At 39.8% G+C, this 22,676-nt stretch overlaps 1 protein-coding gene across 1 annotated transcript; it reads right to left on the reverse strand.

Moving 5' to 3' along the window:
• Positions 1-644: 644 nt before the first annotated feature.
• On the reverse strand, positions 645-15,972 carry LOC121094306 (pancreatic lipase-related protein 2-like). The gene is made up of 12 exons (XM_040607686.1): positions 15,924-15,972; positions 14,327-14,481; positions 12,176-12,301; positions 11,105-11,239; positions 9,974-10,082; positions 8,684-8,803; positions 8,472-8,594; positions 6,730-6,845; positions 5,070-5,199; positions 3,570-3,681; positions 1,617-1,781; positions 645-708 (listed from the first exon to the last, which is right to left on the reverse strand). Exons 1-12 carry the CDS (start codon positions 15,970-15,972, stop codon positions 645-647), a joined length of 1,404 nt encoding a protein of 467 aa, XP_040463620.1.
• Positions 15,973-22,676: the final 6,704 nt, after the last annotated feature.

A 22,676-nucleotide genomic window follows, 5' to 3' on the forward strand; every position in this document is an offset into this window, starting at 1 on the left:
TGCAGTCCCAGCTCCTAAGCAGTCTTTTGGACGTGCTGCTAAAGTGTTGTTTGAATGTGTTCTTCAGGAAGCAAGGACATGTCAGGCAATGCCTGGCACAGAAGCAATCAGATGCTACTGAAAGCATGTGAGTGTCTTTTGCCTGAACAAGTAGGCACTATTAAAGAATTTGTCTGTCTATGCTCCCTCTTTTTGTACACACCCTGCCCCCTACCCTGCTTTTTTCATTTTCTGTTTGGGTTTTTTTTTTTTGGTCTTCTTTCTGTTTTCTTTTTTTTTTTTCCTTCTCCCCCCTCTTCTTTTTTGCATGCTCTTCCTAAGATAATTAACTGCATTTCAAAGGGAAATTGGCTAGAATTGTTTTTCCTATTTTATTATTTTCCCTCTTGACTCTAAATATAATCACACTTCCGTGTGTGTTACTAGCAAAACACATTAGCTGTCATTGTAACTGGAATTCATAGAAGCCTAACTCCCCTGATGGATAAAAGCTGACAACGTTAATTCGGAAATAGACCTTTTGTAGTGGGCTGGGCAAATGGTTCATAATCTGTTGAGGGAGCCTTGTTAATAGTTTGCCACTGACTGAAGAAGTGTCCTCTTCCAGACAGTGAGGGTTGCCACGGTGGACAACCACGGCATTCCTAGCAGAGCACCAGGGGTTGCCACGTGCTTGGCCGCACAGTCCCATGGCCGCAGAACACAGACCTGGTGAGGGAGGAAGAGATTAAGGAAATATTTTTCAGCACGGTGGGACATTTTTTTAGCAGCAGCCTAAGATAATTGATATAAATCCTGTTTTTATTTCATGATCGGTCAAAGCATGAGTTCTAGTAGACTGAGGACATAAACTGTGTGTTGTCAAATGATTTCTTTAAAGAATGACTAGTAGTGACTAATTATTACGTTTAAAGATGTGTTTGTCTTCATGCTCAGACTCCATTAGCATTTTAATTTGGACCAGAAGTGTGCTTTTGAAGGGAAGCTCTCGCTCCATTTTTCCCACTTACCACACCGGTTTACATGACGGAGTGGTGTTGGGACATACCAGCTGGACTCATTTGGTTCAAACTAAACCGAGAGGTGTGCTGCAGAAGCGCCTACTGTACTGCACATGCCAGTGGGTGCCCGGTCCATGGGATCAGGCTGGAGTCAGCACAAAGTACCCAGCCAAGGCAGGTGTGCTGTTGCACTGCACAGAGCTGTTCTGGCGTGCTGTGCTATGTGCTACTGGAGATGTAGGCACAGGACACTGCAATTTAGGAGAAAAAAACTGTGCTTTCTTATAACTGCAATGTTACACCCCCACCCCCCACCCCCCCACCCCCGAATTTCAGATTGGATATGTCTGTTCTTTGGGGAAGTGGGGCTGTGGTGCTGAGCTGGGAGGAGTAACTGTAGTCAGCCAAACACCCAAGTACTGCCACGAGATGTGGATTAGGCTCTTATTTTCAGTACTTAAACCCACTTGCTTTAAGGGGAGTGATACCATGCAAAGGTATTTCTTCACTTTTTCTGTGTTTTTTTTTTTAATTTATTTTTTATTTGTTTGTTTGTTTGTAGTCCCCTCCCCCCCTTCAACCCACAGAATGGAGCATCATTAGATGTGTACTTACATATTTCCATTTTCCCCAGATATTATTGTGACTTCTTCAGCTCCCATGCAGCCTCTGTGCACATGACTCAGATGCGTTTTCCAGAGAAACTCAACTTTTGAAATGTTTCCAGAGATTTCTGTATCAATATAGTTCAGATATGTGTTGCCTGGTTGGAAAGTTCCCCTGCCAAAAGAAAGGCACAAAAATGATGCTTTGTCTTTACGAGTGAGGGAAAAAAAATGCTGCCATTTAGTTAGAAAGGGGGACAAGTATGGGATGGATGCTATAAGAGTTGAAGCTTTGAATACTATTGTTATAATTTTATAATTTTTTTTTCCCCAAGAATTATCAGGCTGAGATGTTAGGCAAAATTTTAGCTTAGAACATGTTCTTGGAGAATGTGTTCCTTGGGGACATTTGATGCAGAGCCTGATGCGGGTCCGAGGCTCTCAGCTCAGGCAGTAGGGGATCATGTCTCAGGTCCAGAAATCCCAAGTTCTGCCCTCTCTGCTGACTAGCCATGTAGCAGAGTCTTTTACAAAGTCCTTGGACCTTAGATTTCTTGTACACAAAATATATCAAATATTTTTTTGGACAAAGTTTGTAACAAGGCTAAAGTTATGAGAAGATTAAAGAAATCATTATTTATATACACACACACACACATATATATACTTTCCATTTAACTTTTTTGGTAAGAATTAGAAAGGAATGTCTCATTGACGTTTTGGTTCATGTCTTCCTCCAAATCAGTATTGCAGCTTTTTGCCTTCCCAGAAGCTATTGTGGTGAAGCTGAGGCTACCCCACTTCTCCCAGCATGACTTGTCCTGAACGCCTGGAGGAAGTTCTGAGGACTAAATGTCGCTTTTTTCCCTCTTTGGCATTAGTTTGTTGTGCAGATAGCAGCTAGACAAATTGGTGAAGGCCACGCAGTCTCTGTACTAACCTTACTTGAGAAAGATGAGGAAACCACCACACCGTTCCTACTTATGTAGGGAAGTTATTGGGGATCCCACTACAGGATTTCAGCCTATCAACCCAATCTGTTGGTTTGTTGGTACCTAAGGAAGAGACAGCTACTCAAAGGGCTCTACAGAAGTATGCAAATTACTTAGCTGCTTAAATTCCTGTTCCCTTCAGGATGAAAACACTAGATTAGTTAGCCCAGCCTTTGTCAGTTTTGTCATGGGGTTTACTCTAGACATTGGTTTTGGAAAATGAGATTTATCTTCAAGTTAGTCCAAGTCAAGAAGTTCTCTCAGTGTTTCTGCCTGCTCTCAGCCATGAAGAAAATTGAAAATTATAGTTTACCTTCATGCCTTCTGTGGTATCAGTGTTCATTATAACGGAATACACATTACAGCATGACATTAACGTACTAATTACCTGTAGGTGTATCACTGCAGTAGTGTATTTGCAACCAAAGGTACTCCTGGTACAGACCAGTAACAGGGCTATGTTCAAACACAGAGGAGGCTGGTTTTACAATACTTAAACTGTGCTCTTGACAAGGATCAGTTTATGAGATTTAAATTCATGTTTACTGGAAAAAGCCAGGCTGAGTGGACAGGAATCCTAGGCTTCAGCACAGTTCATAAGCAAGCTGCAACCTTTTTACTCATATTCACTAGAAGAGGGAATGATTAAAAGCCTGTACATCGTGCAGCTCTTTGTCTTCTCAGTGAAGATGACCAAAGGATGTTTGAGTCCAGCAGTAGCCACAGAGCTCTTTGCTCTTGCCCACTTTGCTATGGTAACCACCATCCTCAGAAAAGAAAACACAGAGCAAGAATGACCTGCAAGCAGATTTTGACCATGGTCTGTAGCACGGGGACTTTAACCATTTGTCAGCTACTATTATTACCAGTGTAAATCACAGATCACATATGATGAGACATGTAAAAATAGCTGTGCATAAATTCAATATGATAATGATAGAGACATTTTTCAACAGACATGTTAAACTTACTTGTCAATTGTATATTTTTTCCTGATCCCATCAGTTCCAGTCAAGGCTACGTCAATATTTCCTTTCATGGTTTCTGTTGCAGATACTTTGACATGTATCTCTTTTCGCCAGCCTTTGAAAGCAAAATGAAACAGATTATGGTTGTAAGGTTTCTTCCCTAACGGTAAAACTTATATGATTCAATGTCTTTCAGGGAGAGGAATGGATGGCACAAGTGTGCTTGTAAGGAAACAAAATGTTACTCCTTATTAAGGCAAATGTTAGTTCTGTGTGATTCTGGCAGTACTGATTTCCTTGACAGTGGTTTATATCACAGATCCAATCTTTGCTGACCTGCTGACTATGATGAGCGTTTAATCTGCCATGGCCAATACTGTATCTTGCTCTTCCACTTGGTCTCACTTTTATTTTTTTTAATTTGTTACGCTTATGAGCAATTTGGGGGATCTTATGGGTAGCGTATTAGCTTTCAACTGTCAAGTGAGGTCCACTGGACAGTGGTGGTGTTAAAGATACATTAAAAAACTGGCTGCTTTCCCAGGATGATCCCAGTACAGAGTGTTCAGGGTTTTTCTTATACCTGTGCACAGCCCGACAGCTGTCAGGAGATCCTGTCATCTCACACGTCTTTCTAAGGCAGAAGAAGGGTCTCAGGTGCAATAGCACATACTGATTTCAAGCAACCAGCTTTGGGAAGTTTCTGAACTGGCTTTAATTCAGACTATTAAAAGGAGAATCTCTTCACCCACTTCATAAGGTTATATTTGGTTTCAGGCTATAATTTCTATAAAAAGTTTGCAAATGTTGAAATTAATGTATTCAGATTTGAGAACTGGCTGGGTTCTCTAAACTCAAATATTTTTTTATTATTTTTTGCTTTTATGGAGACATGATATAAAATTACTTTTGTCCTTAATTTTTCTTCCATATTTTAGTGTCTAGTGAGTAAGGACCTCGAAGACCCTCCCTTATTTATTGTCTCTGCGGTTCATCACCTGTGATGGATTACAATTTATTTGTGAATTTTCTTATTTCCCAGGTTTGTGGCTGCTTCTACATTAATCAAAATTAAAACTATACTTCTTATTAGCCCCTGATATTTTGGCTTGATGAGCTTTGCAAAAATAACCTGAAATGATCCAGTTTTATAAGTTTTTGTCAATAAAAACAACAGAACTTTTTTTATTTGAAATTGTATACAGAATAACATTCCTCCCACCTTCAGCTTTATAGACTTTTTGAAGCCATCATCTCATTGACAAAATTTTAGCAGGGTTTCTAACTCGGACTCGGAGGTCAGCATCGGTTGATCTGTTCATATAATTATCACAGCCTTCCCCAGACAGTGCTGGTACTGCACGTTTCTAACACACTTGAAACTCTAGATTTTGTACGGAGTGCCACTCATTAGTTCCAGCAGCAGTCTGTAGAAGTGTAAGGTATTTGTTCACCCAAAATTCATTACCACTTTAGAATTCACTACCCAAAGTAAGGACTTACGCGCATATGGAGGGGAGGGCCCTGTGTTTAAATAAACCTTCTGTTGTTCTTTCTCAGTTTTATGTAAAAACCTATCAGCATAATGACCCATCAGTGGGCATCCTTCCTTCGGACATGGGAAGCAATCTCCCTGGGGAAAAATAACAATGTGTGTTACAAGACATTATCTGTTTTAAGCCCACTGCTTAAAGTTTAAGAAATGAAGGTATTTCAGCTTTTTCCCAGCTTTTTTGAAAGGGTACTTGCTTCTGAATTCAGCTTATATCTTCAGTCTTTATTGGTGTGGTGATAAAAGGAGCTGAGATGATCAGTCAGCTTATCTCATCTGGTTGAAAATCAGAGAGAAAAAGGTTGAAAATCTGGTCTAATTCCTTATGCTCTTGCAAAGACTGTAAGTAAATACCTCAATACATGTTGTGCATTACTACCTGATCTATAAAATATAGGTAATCACCTTTCGTAGGGTCCTTTGAAAGTTTGTCCGCTAATTACAGGGTGGGTAACTGTGTTCGCAAGGAGGTCTGGCTGGACATCTCACTTGCATGGTAAAGATGTTTAAGCTTAGGAACACTGAAGCTCAGGGTCTTGTTTTGGCATGTGTACTGTCTGCTTTTCAGTCTTTATTATCCTTGTAGAACCTTAATGAAATTAATCTACCTACACAGATCAAACATTCAGACCAAGACCTCAATATCCTTTAAAAAATCAAACAGAAAAGCATGTAAATTTTCAGTAAAAGTGATTCAACTGCAGCTGGAAAAAATAGCATTGTTATGTTTAGATAGTTCAATTTTGATATTTTGGAAGTTCTGTAGGAACTGGTATTTGTGGATCCCTTGGCTATTTGGGCATTAGAGGGACAATGAGGAACAAAAAGCTAAATTATCATCATCATTTGTTTGTTATGAGACTGAAAAAAAACATTTCCCTTGCATCACTACGTCGTACAGGGTTGAGGTTTTCAAGTACTGAATGACATCAAACTTTAAATCTATGTGGCAATATTGCTACAAACACTAACAACTTTTCTGCAGTATTATAATAATTCCTTTTGGGAGCAGATGGAAATAAATTCAGACTTCTCTTCCTCTTTGACCAGTCCTCAGCTGCATTGCCAGAACTGGTCCACTAAAAGACCAGTTATGTAAGGCATGACAAGCCAGGACATTAGGCTGCCTTCTTTCTTGTACCACCTGAGGGTTGTGTGAGCAATGCTGTGCTGTATAAATATCTCCCCTGCTCTATATGGGAACATTTTTTGCTTATGAAATGTTCAAACATTTCTAAAACCTAGAGGCTGTCTCCTTGATGATGGGTTCCACCAGATTTAGATGGACTTCCTTCAACCAGTGTCCTTTACTGCTGACCTGCACAAAAGGTGAGCCCAGCCACTGCCTCTCTTTGCTCTCTTACTCAACGCATCTTTCCCTTTGTTAACTGTTTTTGGTGTTCATATTTATTATTTTTCTAATATTTATTCTAATTTTTTCCAAGTTCGCTGCTGTTACATTTTACCTTTTTTGGGGGGTATGGTCTGGATGAAGGTAGTCAGTGCGTCTGCATAGCTCCCACCCTTTATCTTATGTAGAAGTTGTCCCAGAAATTATTAAGAGAAGAAGATAGGGCTATAATCTCAGATAAATACGTACCTGATACTTACCAATACAAAGGCTCGGTATGTTTCACACTGATACCCAACAAATCCATTTGGAATGATAATACTCTCAGCATAATACCGTAGACTTCTTTTATGTCCACATCCGATAGATCTATATTCTGGAAAAAAGCCCAAATAAAAAAAGAGGAAAGCTATACATGTAAAGTCCATGCCAAAGTAACACTTGTGGTTTTTTTTTTCCTCAGAAGCCTTTGGACATATAGTGACATCTCAGAGTTTAAAAGTAGTAGTAATTAAAAGACGTTTAAAGTGTGAATTTTTTGGATTTATAGTATAAAGTGAACTTATGGCTACATGTATTTTTTTCAGTGGGGAAGAACCTAGGTTCTAATCCCTGTGTTCTTGTGCTCATACTGAGTTAAAAAAGGTGGAGATGCACCAAGGTGGACCTCGTGCAGCCTCCTATCCTGCTATGTGTACTTAACTGCTTTTAATTTAGCATGAGAACCAAGGATGCTTTAGGAGAATTTCCCTTTGATATGTCAAAGTCTGGAATAATTCATAATAATTTGTACAGCTTTTGTAAGGCATATAGTAGTTACTATGAAGTAGTTTTCATTTGCTTACCATTATCACAACATGGTATTGTGTGAAACCACAGTTTCCACTCATTTCTAGAATTAAAGGTAATTGTAGTAATTATTTTAAATTCAGTGGCTTTTAATGTTTTTAAGCTCTAGAAAATCTGCAGTCATTTGACAGTAGTGATTATGTGAAACACTTTGAAAAGCAAGATGTTTTGGCAGTGCGTCCTTGATTTTGTCAGAATTATTTGAAACAAGTACATTTTCCCATCAGAGTGAAATTTATAAGCCGTCAGTGCAGGAAAGAAGAAAGTGCTTGTGTTCATTAGAGCTGAGCTTCTCCTTCACCACAGAACATTGCAAACAGCCTTGTGAAATGTCTCTGGAAAGTATTTAAATTTTTTGCTTGAAAGTGCAGATAACCTTATGCAGTCCAATTGGAAAGTGTTTTGGTTCTGAGTGACTGTGCACAGCCAGCTTTCCGTCCTCTTTGTTACTAAGTTCTCCAAACAGTTTTAAGACAGTGTTTTTGAAATCACATTACTAAACTAGTGATAGAGATTTCAAAAAATTTGGCTGTGAATAACAGATACTCTCATTTCTGTGGGTTATGATCAGAAGACAGGATTTGGGGCTTCTGTTGTACTGGATGACAAGGTAATCCTGATTAACTGCTCAGCTTTCTTAGAATGTGAACTATCAATGGAGCCGTCATTTTATCATCTTCTATATTTTTAATCTTGTGCTGTTCCCTTTGAAGACACTAAAGCTGCTAATGGTGTGGATGAGTATGTCTAACCCCAGTAATACTGGGGCTGATGTCTTTCTAGGGAGAAGAGAAGCTCAGATTTTAAAATACTCATTTTTGGATTACCCTTGAATGAAATTTTACTGGTCCTTCATGTATGGAATTCCCAGTGAGATCAGTCTGCCAGCACAGTGGCCAGCTTTTATAATGGTTGTGATGAACAAGTCTGCATGCTTTAACCAAAGTTTCTATCTGGAATTTGCCTTGGTTAGTACAAAAGAAAATTGAAGGGTATTTCACAGGCAGGTTTAAGTCTTCCATTTTTGAGGATTCTCTCCCTGCTCATAATCTGAGCTATATAAATAATGCATACATTCAGAAGGCTTTACCTTAACCTAGCCTTTATTTCTAACTATGGCTTATAATGAGGTATTACCTTAAGATATATTTACCTTTCATAAGGTCATTGATATTCCTACTTGCAGGAGGTACACGAAGCTGCTTGCATCCTGGCATCTTCTTGCCACCGTTCGGGTAAAAATCCAGGTGGCCACAAGTCTGGAGAATCCCTGGAGCTGAAATGCATAATGAACGGAGGCTGACCACTATCGGGTGTGCTGTGGCCAACCTCTGTGTTGGTGTCAGCCTTTGTGCAAAAACTTACCAAAATCAAAGAAAAGATGACCAGCGTGAGTATGAATTATATCAACAAATTCTGCGTCTGAAGGATCCAGCCTAACCATTGTGGGAGTGTACTGAAAAAGGGGCCCAGCTGGATCCAAACCTAAATGAATGGAGACACATCTGACTGAGTAAGTAATTATGTATATCATAACATACAGTGTGTGTACAATGTATGTTATTAGATTTCTGTCTTTGCCTGATGTATAAAAATACATTTTGTGATCCACAGCCAGCAAAACAAGAAAGGTTTTAATAGAAAGGTGCCTGGAGACACTGCAGCACAGTAAAATGCTGGTGGGTACTTTGCTTACTTTTGCGGAACAATGTTATAAGAAGAGGTTTGGAGGTGGTTTTTGCATGTTAGTGAAAAATACGAAATCTTGATATGCTGCTCTAAGCACGTAGATTTGTTTGAGAATTTTTATTTGGTCAAAAAAATCTATTTTTATTTCCAAAAGAACCTGATTGAAAATGTTACCCCTTCACTTCAGTGTCCGTGAGCATTCTTGGGGCTTAAAGCAAGGCAGTTCTGATCCCAGTTTCCCTGAATTGCTTATGTGACTGCTTACAGCACACACAGCTTACTCAAAGCAATGTCTCTGCAGAGAAAAGAACTGACTAGAGGAGAAAGAAAAAGCAGAAAATAGTGAGCCTTTAAAAAAAGTGATGTGTGAGCATGCCATGACAGTGTGTCTCTCTCTGTAGCTCTGTGACAAATAGCTATGGTCCTTTTCAGGGTGTCCTGACACCACACAGTATTTGCTGTCTTATCCTGACACACTAGATTGAGGGGTTTAAATTTTTCATTTCAGATTTTCAATCTTTTGAACTGCTGAAAAGTCGTGTTAGAGTGGGCTTTTAAAACCTAACATGCCAATGAGTTGCTAGTGTTTTACATGTCTGTTATCCCACATGTAATACAGTATTTTGTTCCTGTTCTTTTATAGCATTAAAAAATCATAACCGAGTGCTCCCTGGGACTTGTGACCTGTGAAAGGTGGCCAGTATTTAGCCACAGTCAGGACAGTTAAGGCTTTCTGATCTGTTGCAGTTGAGACTTTTCAGAGCTGTGAACACTGACCTGTGACATGCATGGTATGTGCTAGGATGTGGCTTTGTTTGTATGCTGCCATGCTAACTGTATACTCCTAATTATGACAAACCAGCATGTCGCAGCCTGTATGGTGTGTTCATAAGGCAGAAGTGATTCTTCAGCCCTCCTGAATTGCATGATAATATAAAACGTCATCAGGTGAAATAGCTTCAGTACCTGTTATTCTTCCAATGCCAGGTTTCCTTCTCCCTGCCTCCCCTGCAGCATGTGCTCCCAGACTATGGCCGATGAAATGAATGTTGGCAGGAGAGTAGCCATAGTCTTTCTGTGAAGATGTATGGAAAGGAAAAAAACAAGCGTGTTAAGCAGGCGATACAAGCCTGTGGTACTGCATCATGGCCCCGTGCTGTGCCAGGACACGGCCAGACCAGGGGTGATGGAGGGGACTGTCTTGGCTGGGAAGTTACTGTTGTGGGTGGTGGGATCTGTACCTAAAGAGAAGCAATTCCCAACTCATCCCACTGCTCTTATGCCACACCTCTGGAAGGGAATAACCTCCGTCAGGAAGTGGCCCTTATGATAGAAAATAAAGAAAAGGGAATTTCTGCAGGTAGCTCCCCTACATTTGCACTGATGGCTTATCCCCACTGCCTCACCCCCGAAACTGTCTGTCTGGTCAGGACAGTGGTCTGCGGTGAAGGAGTTTTCAGTGCCTTTCCCTGTGGCATACCCTCCATGTGAACCAAGCTGCTGTCCTGCTATGGAGATGTTCCACCACACGTGTCCTGCAGGATGGGGAGAATCGTGCCAGGGATGCTGCTGGTGTGCCAGGCTCAGCTGAGCTTCCGCATGGGAAGCCTGGTGGTGGTGGTGGCTGCAGGAGTTGCTTTGCGTTGCCGTTCAGCTCCAGCGCGAGGCAGTGTGCGTGGCTCACAGAGGGGTGTTCTACCTGCACTGGTGTTTTACCTGCACTGGTGTTTTACCTGTGTTGGTGTTTTACCTGCGTTGGTGGTTTACCTGCACTGGTCCTCTGTTGCTACTCTGCACCCTGCCAATGCTGTTAGATAGTCTCCAGTCTGATGTGTTATCCAGCAAAAAGCCCATCATGGGCAAAACTTTCAGGAACTATGGCCTGTAAGCCTTTAGGGACATGCTTATCCATGGGCTGACACTGAAGTAGGTATTTCCATTCATGCAGGATTAGGGACTTCTAATGATGTTTTCAGCTGCATTATTGACTACCTCGGTACTTCCTGACTATTGCCTCAAACCTCAAAGTGCCACCCCGAATACAGCCTTTACCATACAAACTATCTACCACCTTTCACGTTCCACAGATGGGTTTACCTCCAGAAGGTTCACCAGGTAGACCAGCTCGGCCCCCACAATGCGGACGTTGTTAACTGCATCGGTGTACAAACCGCTAGAGCCACCTCTCCAGTCAGTCAAAATGCAGTTCACGTCTTCAGTGTGAAACATGAACTGGTGGAAAACACGGAAGCAGAGGAACAGACGCCAACAGGCATGAATTACTACTGTAGCAGGGTATGTGCAAACAGTATTTTGTTTTGCTATGGCTGGCATCTCACTTCGTTTATGTGACTGGTAAAAACATGTCTTTAGAGTATTAATTCCTACTAATACTGAAGAATCAACACAAGGAGGCAGAGTGGAGGCAGTGATTTGAACACTATAAAGACTTGCAGAAACTTGCTTCAGTTCTGTTTTCCATTCCAGATGATTTGCTTGGGTTTAAGGTATCAACTTCCCTTAATGACAGTACCCCAGTTAGATAAAGAGGATGGTATAACTTCTTTTTTATCGTCCAAGTGTTATTCTTCAAAATTTATATGCTTGGATCATCTAAAAGGATTCACAAACTTTTTTTCTCATGTGTTTGGATTGTTTAGCCCCAGAATTCATCTATTTTAACCAAAATATTATATTTATGCACTTCTGGCAATGGAACATTCTGATTTTTCACTCTGAAACAATTTCATTTTTGAAATGTGCCTAAACAAAATGAAACCAATCTGTTGATCAAAATATTGTCTTTTTATTAGCTCAAATGGCTCACTCAGACAGAAATGTTTATTTTGACCTTTGCTGAGGTAGAGAAAAATTACTTTTTTCCACCTTTGTTATTGGCAGGGAATTGAGAAATCAATTAATTATAGCTTTTTTTGTGGAGGTGATTGCAGGAAAAGGCCATTTAGAAGAAGGCTGAAGGGAGGAACAAGAGGGTGGTCATGTGGAACTGAGCTTCTTTCTTTTTTCCCCCTCATATATATCCTGAATTAACAAGAGAACCAATGAGTAAAATTTATATGGGGATTTTATGCCAGTTAATGGGGTGATGTGGATATGTGCACTTTCAAATGTAAGTAAAATGTTTGTCAGACAATAGTCATACTGTACCCTGCACATGTTGGTTATCCAGGGGAGGTCTGCTCCAGCGAGGTGGCCATGTATGATGAAGCGAGTTTTCCTGTGTGTTCGGAAATTTGAAGCTTTGATAGTTGAAGGATTTGTAGCAGATATTTTCTGTGTCAAAAAAAACAACCAACAAGAACCAACAAACAACACAATGAGGATGTGACTGCTCCATCCCAGTGTACGTTTCGATACAGGGCAAAGTAGCCCAACGGTTAAGGCATAGTTCTGGGCTCTGACGAGAAGGGTCTTTTTCCTCTCTTGTAAACTGTCTTGCTGGGGGATATCAATTAATTGCTTCAACAAATGATTCACTTCCTCTAGTTAATTGAACTAATGATACCGGTGCCTTTTGCACAATGCTTTGAGATATACTGGCACAACATACCATGTAAATACAAGATTTTATCAAACTTGGCCACAGAAATACAAAGATAGCATCTTCTGCAAGGTATTATGTGGTTGACTTTGAATCTATACCTGCTTTTCTTACTTTTTTCTTTGAAGACAAGACCTTCCTCACTAAGCTTATTTATATTTTATGAGAAAGCCCACCAGGCTTACAATGTCAGAGGCTGTAGGTATTTGGGGGATTATTGAGAAAAAAAGCATTTTTCTCTTTTAAAGAAATTCTGAATACTAGGTTGTTTCAAAACTTCGCTCTTATTTTTTGTTATGGTTTTGTAAGCTTAAATGGAGATGTCATGCACTAATTAGCACATAGCTCACCTTCAGTGAAAGATTGATTAAAGTTAAAACCTCATAGCTCCTCTTAGCTAGAGATGTTGGACTTGTTCTGAGGTGACTCAAACAGGAGAAATCATTAAACACCTCTATTGTTTGTGACTGCTGTTTATAAAAAAAATCCCAACAACTATGAAGCCTTTTTCATGTAATGTAAGCCAACAACCCCCCTCTCCCCCCCCCCCCCCCCCTTCATATTCATTTGCTTAATTTTTCTTGCTCTTTGTCCAAGTGAAATTCACACTCTCTGATGGTCATTTCTCTTCTTTCACCAGACTAGTCTATAGCCCCAGAAAACTGCTTCATGTTATGGATGAGCCCAGCTCAGACACCTCCAACACCTTGAGCATCCTGCTGGTGTCGTTCAGTACATTCCCCATTTGATCCATCCTAAACAGTCTTGCAGGCTCATTTTAGCTACTTTCATCTGTCACTCTGTCACAGTCCGGAGCTTTCTCTCACTGCCATTAGTCTGCAGATGTTGTAGATAACTTCACATTCTTACTTTTTTTCTTCCATCTAGCTCCAGAGCCTGCTGTCTCTGTGCTTCTCTATCTGATGTGTCGTCATGAGGGATGACCTGGTTCAGCTCTCCATAACAGAAACCTCCAAGCTCTCTCCATGCTTTTGAATTTCCATTTTCCCTCAGTCCCAGTCTTCCAAAAAATGTTTAATGTTTGTTTATTTTCTTTATCCATCCTGATTTCATTCTCTTTTTGGTTATTTCCCTCTTCTTCCACACATGATTTCTTTCTCTCCTTCATTTTTTATTTAGTCTTCTGTTTTCCTTTCTAATCTTCCCTTTCATTTTTCATCCGATTTCCCTTCCTCTCTCTGATGAACAGAAATACCTTCTCTGGTGATCTTCACTCTTAACTATCCACCTACTCTTAGGGCTCAGTGTTGGCTACCACGTAAGCAGAGCCCCTGAGACCAGCTGTATGTAGTTCATAGGACCCAGTAATCACATGTATGAACCACATCCCTACGTTGCATTGTGTGTATGGGCCTGCAGCACATTTTTAATCTGGGGACACACAGGAGGCAAAATGAGCTTTCCTTTTATACTGCCTTCTCTGCCTCTGGCTTTATAATGCTAGACCTGGAACTGGATTTGGGCCATTAGCTTACTGTAGAGAAGTACATAAATGTCCAAAATGTCTCAGATGACTTGTGTTAGAAGGCTGCAATTAATATGTTGTGTATATACCTGGCTCATCAGAGAGCTGAAATGAGGAAAAAGAAAAAAGGAAGAAAATAATGATGGGCTGTTTGTGTGTAAAATAGAATTTGGGATTCTCCTGGGGACTTATGAGCAGAAAAGAAACTGTCTGTATAATTTGTTGAATGTGTTGTATGCTATCAGTATGTAAACCCAAAGCAGTTTCTTACCTGATATTTCAGGATGTTGTCTCTAGTGTAAAGAAAGAACTTTGTGTTCACATTTTCTGGAGAGCTGGGCAAGCCTGCCAGTTGTCTCCCTGGGATCCCAGACCAAGGGGGACTGTCTGTAAAGCATCCAAGCCTTTTGTAGCAAACTTCCCTTCCTAGGTTTCACAAAGCAGAATGTTAGTGTTCTGGGAATGCAGCAGGTCAGGCTGCCGCCACCTTACAAGAAGCTGGCAGGAGGGTGCCTATACCAGGAAAGCAGAAAAGGGCTGGTTCAGGTTAGGGTGGCACTTGTGTTCGTTCTGTGTTAAGTGTCTCAGTTGCACTCTTGTGCGTGTAGCAGGACCTTGAACTTCCAGACTGATTATTGCTGCAGACATAGCGTAGACCTCAGTTTGATGAACTCAGGAGAATGCAGGGTTTGTTTGGTCAAAAATACTGTTAACACAGCCATTGGAAAAAGATGATAAAATCTTGATCCTTTATGCATTCAGAGAACAAACCAGCTTTTGCTGCCGGTGCAGAGCTGTCCTTCAAATTAGTCCTAATGCTCCAGGGATTACCTAAATTGTTACTTCTTGTGCAATAATTCATGAAGCAATTCTGATTGCTCCACAAGGTACCTTAAACATCTTCCTTGTTTTTTTATCACCGTAAGATTTTAGGAAGCAATAAAGTGGAGTTTGAGTGGAAGCCTAGAGCCAAGCACAGCCTCAGGAAGTGCGGTCTGTGCTTGAGGGACTACAGTTTCCCAATTTCTATTATGGCTTTAACACAGTAATGATGCAAATATGATATACGGGTGTTGCCATTAAATGTCATTGTTACCCACTATTATAGCACAACAGCTGTGAAATCTCAAATAATTTTCATTGCTATTAAAAAGGTGTGAAAACAATGAGAAGCTATTGTTACTCGGATAGGTGACAGGGTCATACTACATTAGACTGCGATTTACTTACTCGTTACTCTGTACGAAACACAGGGGTAGGGTGATACATACTGGAAATACGTCTAGAGAAAGAGATTTAATCATGGAGCTGCAGCTGGAAACTCCACACATGAGCCAGTAATTTATTTTTTACAGGGGTCTTTCCGCTGATGCCAGCAAACTTTTGGACTGTGTCTTTCTGTTTCTCTCTGCTCTTTCTATGTGCCAGTCCCTGTTGAGCTATTCTTTTCTAGTGGTAAAGAGGTGTTTTGGACCAGGACTATGTTCTTGTTCTCTGAATAACACTGTGAAGAGTAAGCGCCTAGGCTGGCATTACAAGTGTTGGAGCTACCATAAATGCTGGTGTGGATTAAGGGCAGGTAGAGGAAACTGTTCTGGAAGAATTTTAGTGTCAATTAATATATAAAAATATCTTTCTAATTCCCATTCTGTTTGCTAGCTGCAAAAACCTTTACAGAATTAAAAAGTAATAGGTTAAATGTGGGAAAGACATGACATAACTCAGTGTTCCTAATGAGGAAATATTTTAAATCTGTTCTAAACCACTATAAACCACTATAAACTATATATTCTAAAATATAGATATACTCTGGTGTGAGCTGCACACAATTTTTACTGTTTATAGACTTTATCAGCTATGTGTCTTACCTCTGGCTGCATCAAGAAGAAAAAGAGTAGTGATCCATACCACAAACATCTAAAGCAAATAAGAACGCAATTCAAACATAATTAAAATATAATCTGGAATTCACCTAAAAGTTTTCTTGACTGATTAAAAAAGTCATAGTGGCCATAGGAGTGCTTCAGGCATTTAATGAGTTGGATGCAAAATATCAGCATTTTCTTAGAGGTAGCAAGGTTTCAAGAAAATAGCTTTGAGATTCTTTCTGTTTGCCAAGAATTTGCATATGCAGGATATCATATAAGAATCTCTCAAAGACTGTCTCCCTGACTTGACAAACAGAAGTTTTGGGTTCTTTTTTCTCTAGAGCTGCAATTTATGGGCAAGAAAATTAAGTTCTTAAAGGATTTTCAACAACAATTTTGAGTGAAGTTTCCTCTGGCATAAGATAAAAGTTATTCATAGAGCTGCTATTCAGAGATTGTATTTGAAAGAACCCAGGAACAAACTTAATTTGTGTTTCTAAATGGTATCGATAGCCTGGAAAACCCATTTGGATCATTGCTATCAGCCATGTGTGCTTATCAGCCCTGATCTGCTTGATCACTTAATCACCAGCTGATAGGTAAGCATTGGAGTAAATTGAACCATTTATTTCGAGGTGAGGTAGGGAAGGCCTTTTAGCTGTAGTCTCACTACTACGACTACTAGTAACTTAACTTCAAAGGAACGGTCATTCTTAGAACACTCTAATATCAGGCCCTGATCCCCCAATGAGTCCTGCACAGACACAGCCCTGCATCCCTTTGCTGACCTCTCCACCCCCAGTCTCCTGCAGTCCGTAATATACTGTAGGGGCAAGGAGTTAATCCCTGTGAAACCCACTGCAGGTTCAAGCATGTCCTGCTTCCACCCCCTCTCCTACAGCCATGCACCAAATACCCCACAACTTATCACGGTGCCCTTTATTTCGGCTCCTTAGATGTTCTTGGCTCCAGCGTATCCCGTTTTACCTTGGCAAAGCTCAAAGCAAGTTCTTTGGGTCCACCTCTCAGCCGATGGCAGCAAGGTCTTTGAGGAGCCTGGCACGAAGCAGGACGGTGCTGTGCCTGCCCTCCGAGGGCACGTGGTGGAGGGACGCTCACCCCACCACTGCTTCCCAGTGCCTGGGTTCCCAGCTGCACCTGTGATTTTGTTGGCTGGCGCCAAAGGAAATGTCCCTGTGTCAGGCGTGCTTCATCTGAGATAACACGGACCAGGTCAGACCAGTTGCTGCGTGACTCCACCTTTTTAATGCAAAGTTTCAAATAGGGTGTTGCTGTCATCCATCGGTAATTATTTTTAAAGCTAAAAAGCACTCAGAAGAGTGATGTAAACACTAAACAAACACAGCCTTTCAGGATCAAGGACAAGCTCTTGCCATCAGCTGGGCTGCTCATCTCTTTGTGATGCTGAGTTGGGATTCAAGTGGTGTAGCATCACTCCGGAAAGCTTTAGCATAGACACAGCTTTTTGGGTCCTGCTCCAGAGTTTTAATAGCAAAATCACCTTTCCTGGAGCTGATCCCTGCCTTAAATAATTTACAGCCTTAAGCAAAATTTTCAAGTTTGTATTCGATAGTTAAGTCTACCATTACAACAGCAAGACACAAACAAGGTCTTTTGGGTTGAGTTAGGATGTATGTTTGTGAGGTTTAAGCTGTTGCCTGAGAAAAGGCAGAAAGAAGAGAAAAAAATGAAAAATGATTAAAAAAAAATCAAATTGCTCAGTCTGTTATTTGTTCATCTCTCATCTGTAATTTTGCTAGTGGATGAATTACCTGACCTTTTTTTGAAAAGATGGCAGAAATGCTTTTAAACAGGGGAGAATAGCTCCTTGGGCAGATTGTCACCACATCCAATCACCACAAATTTTCAGAATTAAATTGTATTAATTGCAGTAATTTTAGTTTTTAGTGTTTTGGTAATGATGTCTTTTCACATAGTACTATATTGTTGTAATACTATTATGCTATCATTTTTTTATGAGGCTTTCCAAGAAATATTTATTCCTGTATGTGGGTCTTTTCTAACCTAAACCATTCTATGATTCGGTGTAGACACAAATGAGAAACTCACATCTCAACATTTTGATGTTAAAACCTTTAAATATATTTTGGTGACTATTGGCACATCCTAAGGCAAGGGTGTACAGAAAGGGGAGACTCCTGGTATAATCCTTCCCATTAACTGATGACTTATCTCACATCTAGCACATACAAATGTCATAGAATCACAGAATGGTTTGGGTTGGAAGGGACCTTAAAGATCATCTAGTTCCAACCCCACTGCCATGGGCAGGGACACCTGCCACTAGACCAGGTTGCTTCAAGACTCATCCAGCCTGGCCTGATCAACTGAATTAAAGTGATTCTTAAAAGTGCTAGGTACAAAAACTTTTCCAGGCTTTTTTTTATTCTGCCTTTTTTTTTTTCCCCCTGCTTTTTTTTTTTTTCCCATAGCTAGCCTTGAAAGGTTAATTTCTTCAGATGCAGACTGTAGAAGCAACTAGATCGTTGATCTCTGTGCTCCATAACCCTAGCAGAAAATTCAGAAGGAAGGTTAGTGTCTAGCTTAGAGAGTTTGTTTTTTTCATTTTTTCAGGACTAAGTTAGTTCAGTAAAATGTTGAATTATTCATGTTAAAATTCAAGTTATTTACTGCTCAATAATTAAAGTCTGTTATTAAGGTGCACAATGTTTGGTTAACCAGCCACCAATAGAATTCAGCAAATTAAAATCCTGACCAGGTCTTTGGAAGAAATGGTTAAAAGAAACACACCAAAAAAATCTGCTTCTGAGTAATCCTAGGTCACCCTGGCCAAAACTGGATTCTGTGGTAGTTAATATGTGCTCAGAACTGTGATATAGAATCACATTCAAAGGAAGTGGATGCTTGGTTTTTATATCTCTAAGAATTCATAGGCAAACTCAGAAAGGCTGATTTTTCAGAATTTAAGGGCCCCACAGGAAATTAGTATCTAAGCTACATTACCTGCTTCTGATTTAATTCTTTTATATATAATATTGGACCCAAACCTCACTTCCTACTATCCTCATAATTTCTTCCCACTTCAGAAGGAGAGTTTACTGCAGAAACAGGTCACTCAAACTTTTAAACTAAACTAGTTGATTCAATAAATTATTCTCGTTGATGTGAATTCACAGATTTTACCTATTTAAAGTATTTTGGTGCATACACTCTCTAGGGAGCTCAAGAAATACATTCAGAAGCCTTACTGGAACTTGGTATGATAGTCCCAAAGGGTACCTCAATGTCCTGCTGCAGGATGGACTCCAGCAGCAGTCTGGTGGTGAAGATTTTAGAGCACTTGCAAGATTCAGTGATATTGCCAAGTTAAAATCAGAATGACAACATATTTAAGGGCTTTTGATTTTTCCTATGAGAGCATCACTGTCTCATGGCCCAGATGCAAACGTCTACACGCAATTCTTATAAATCATCATTCCAGCTAGTCTTGAGAAGCAGCTGAAGTTTAATTTCTCTAGGCTTTTCTCAGAACACATGAAGTGATTAGTTAGTGACGTTCATGCTTCCTGTCAGCAGTCGTTGTGACACCACAGCTCTCCTCCAGTGTTTAAGACAAGGTTACTGGGAAAGCAAGGCAACATGATATTTGTAACTAATAAAGTCAGAGGATTCAGTCCAGCAGACAAGCATGAAATGGGTTTTCTATGCTAGTTTACTAATACCAGGAAAACTCATAGCTCAGCAACATTGTTAGACGTCAGCACTTCCGTGTTGGCTTCTAGAAAATGTCTTGCTTTATGGGGTTAACTACTTCAGTATTATTTGGCACCTGGGTAGGAAGGAGTAAGAAACAAAGTGCTGACTCTCCATTCCTTAAAAGCTCTTGAGAATTTCTCTTCCATGAATTTGTCCAAGCTGTCCTTGATCTCATGCACACTTCTAGCACACCCAGGGTTCTGTATCAAACACATTGCAATTATGTAATTGTGAGAAGAATCATCTCATTTCACTTGTCTTGAGATATGCCAATGTCAGCTTTGTTTAATGCCCCCCCGTTACTAGCATGGAAGACAATTAACAAGTAATTTTGTATTTGCCTTCTCCATGATCCTCTTTGTTTTATAGACCACATTCACACCCCCATCTCTTTCCCAGGCTGATTTCTGGTTTCCCCTCCTATGCCAGAGGATGTGGGGAAATGACTGCTTGTTCCATTCAGCTGGAGTAGATGAACATTAGTGTTTTGCCTTCCATTAACAAAAAACAGTATGCAAAATTCCTTCTGTCCTGAAGTTTTGTCAATGAATGTGTTTTCTTGAGGGGTAAAGTTGCCAAAGGTGGAGTAAGGTTCTTTCTGCAGCTCAACCACAGCTTTGTGCAGTCCCTCCTAAAAGCTCCCTTCTGTAGCAACATCTGCAGGAGAGGAACTTACATGATGAGGTACAGTGTGTATAGTGTTATGATGAAAAATAGGACTAATAGAGATAATTAATTTAAGTTATTGTACAGGGCTGTTTATACTTTTTTTTTTTTTCCTTTTAATTGTACCCACTTGTCATGTCTTAATCTGGAGAGTAAACTTTCTGGGCAGGGACCTGCCCATCTACCAACCTCTGCACATTGTGGGGCATGTATGAATAATTTGGGTAGTGTATGAATAATTTTTAATATAAGCAGTAGCAGTAATATAAAGGTCACCTTTTCCACCACATCGGTTGTAAGGCCCTCCCTCAGGAGCTAACACTTTTGAATAAAAAACCTTAAATACCAGCAAGTATTTTTCTATTCTTTCCTTTCTATTCAGTCTGCTTGGCTGCTGAAATAGATATGAAGGGATTATTATTCTTTTAATCTGCTGTTCCTTCATTGTGATCCAGCTTTTAATACTTATATTGATGCCAATCCCAATGGGATCACTCATAGAATAAAACACTTAGCTAGAGAGAGCACCAAATGTTAAGTTCCACTTACTTTTTATTTTAATACCATTTAAACTAACAGCTGTTGTGTGACTTATTCCTACCTCCCATGGAAGCCCACATTTTTTTCTTGTACTTCTTGAGGTGAGCTTGGAGGTATTACAAGATTTGATCTGTAATGCTCCTGACTATGTTTTGTCCCAGAAATTAAAATAGAGTGAAGCTGTTTAAGAGCATTTGCTCCTACCTGCTTTTCTCACAGCAATATGTATTTGCAGGGATGTGAGTGTGTAATTAGCTGTCCTTCATTCACAGCTTACCTTGCTGTGGTTTGCTGTATCACTTGCTGGCACTCCTGAGAGGGTGAGTGAGGAATGATTAAACTGCACAAGGAATACTGCAGGCAAATGTTCCCCTGAGTTTCATCAGGCCTTCTAATGTCTAAAACAAGAATCTATGCTGTCTAGCCTGGTTTGTCCTGGATGTATCTCGCATGTCTCGGTAGGTCTGAAATATCCCACTACCATGCTGCAGAGTCATTTAACTCTGTCAGTTTAGAGCTGCTAGAAAACTGGAGATCCATGTCCTGTTGATGGAAGGGAGCAGAGATTAACATCCTCTTTCATCGTTAGTACTGTTTAACTTTCATTTAGCAAAATTCAGTAACATCAACTTTAGATTGGTAAAAATGGGGAAAAAAGTCATATTTGCATAGTGCTTCAGTTAAAATATCCCTCTCCCTGAATCAGCTTAGAGAAGAAAAGGATTCAAGCAGTGTTAGTGAGTTCAAGCTTTCAAGCTTGAAGACATATATTTTATTATTTTCACATCATAATGGTGCAATTTCTAATAACCTTCTGGTCAGTAATAGGCTATGCTTGTCTCTACAGCAGCTACATGCAGACTGCAAGAGTCTAGGCTACATAGAGTCAGAGTCACTGATTGGATTCAACAGACCGATGTATACCGGGTAAGATCTGAAATTTGTGTCTTAATAAACAAAATAAATTTGTTCCTGAAGTTGTCTCAGTTTGTGTCAAACAGAATTCCAAGTGAATCAGCTTTTCATAATTTCTGTGATAAAACACTCTTGTGCTTGACACGTATTCTGGGGACAGCATCAAATTTAAAAGTATGAAATAAGGAACCAAAGAATGTGATATAAACAGAAAATTTTACATCTCCTCCAGCAAGGTGTTTTAAGGCCTACAGAAATTTTGTGTGTTGATCTAAATTTCAGGATGTAAATTAGTTAACTACAGAACCAAAAAAGAAACAAAGAAAATAGTAAACCTTTGGACTTTTTCCTAACTGATTGCTATTTCATTCTTTCTCTCATCAGCCATCTAGCATGAAATTGTTGGTTTTGTACTTTTGAAAAGTTACAAATTATTTTAAGAAGAGACAATTAAAAGGGATATCCATATAAAATTGATTTCACAGATTAATGAGAAAGCATGGAATAAAGGTTCTAATCATAGCCATTTTCTACAGCCCTGTAGAATGCTGTGGTAAATGAATTGTAATTGATCATGATGAATTTTGTTATGCAGTTTAAAGATTACATGAAGTGGTGGGATAGAAGCTCTAGCTGAAGGCCTTTGATTATATATTTCTGAATTAAAGCTGGTGGTTATTAGTAAAATAGGAAGCCATCATTTATGAGATAATTGGGACAAATTCCCATCTGGTAGCATAATTACTGGAGCACTATGCCTTTAGAAGAAGTACCCTTATTTTTTGGGGGGGGTTGCTGTTTCTGTCTGAAATCAAGAAAGACATTTTATATTAAACAAGTAACATCAGCTTGTGGGATGGCTGAATTATTCTA

Source organism: Falco naumanni, chromosome 9, assembly GCF_017639655.2.
Source record: "Falco naumanni isolate bFalNau1 chromosome 9, bFalNau1.pat, whole genome shotgun sequence".
NCBI classification, from domain to species: Eukaryota; Metazoa; Chordata; class Aves; order Falconiformes; family Falconidae; genus Falco; species Falco naumanni.

Bases quoted from the DNA above. Each gene is read 5' to 3' on its own strand.
- LOC121094306 (XM_040607686.1), bottom strand. From the start codon at position 15,972: ATGTTTGTGGTATGGATCACTACTCTTTTTCTTCTTGATGCAGCCAGA. The intron at 8,595-8,683 runs GTAAGTTTTTGC...TATGCATTTCAG, and splicing joins TCATCTTTTCTTTGATTTTG to CTCCAGGGATTCTCCAGACT. The intron at 709-1,616 runs GTAAGTACACAT...CTCCCTCACCAG, and splicing joins TCTGGGGAAAATGGAAATAT to GTCTGTGTTCTGCGGCCATG.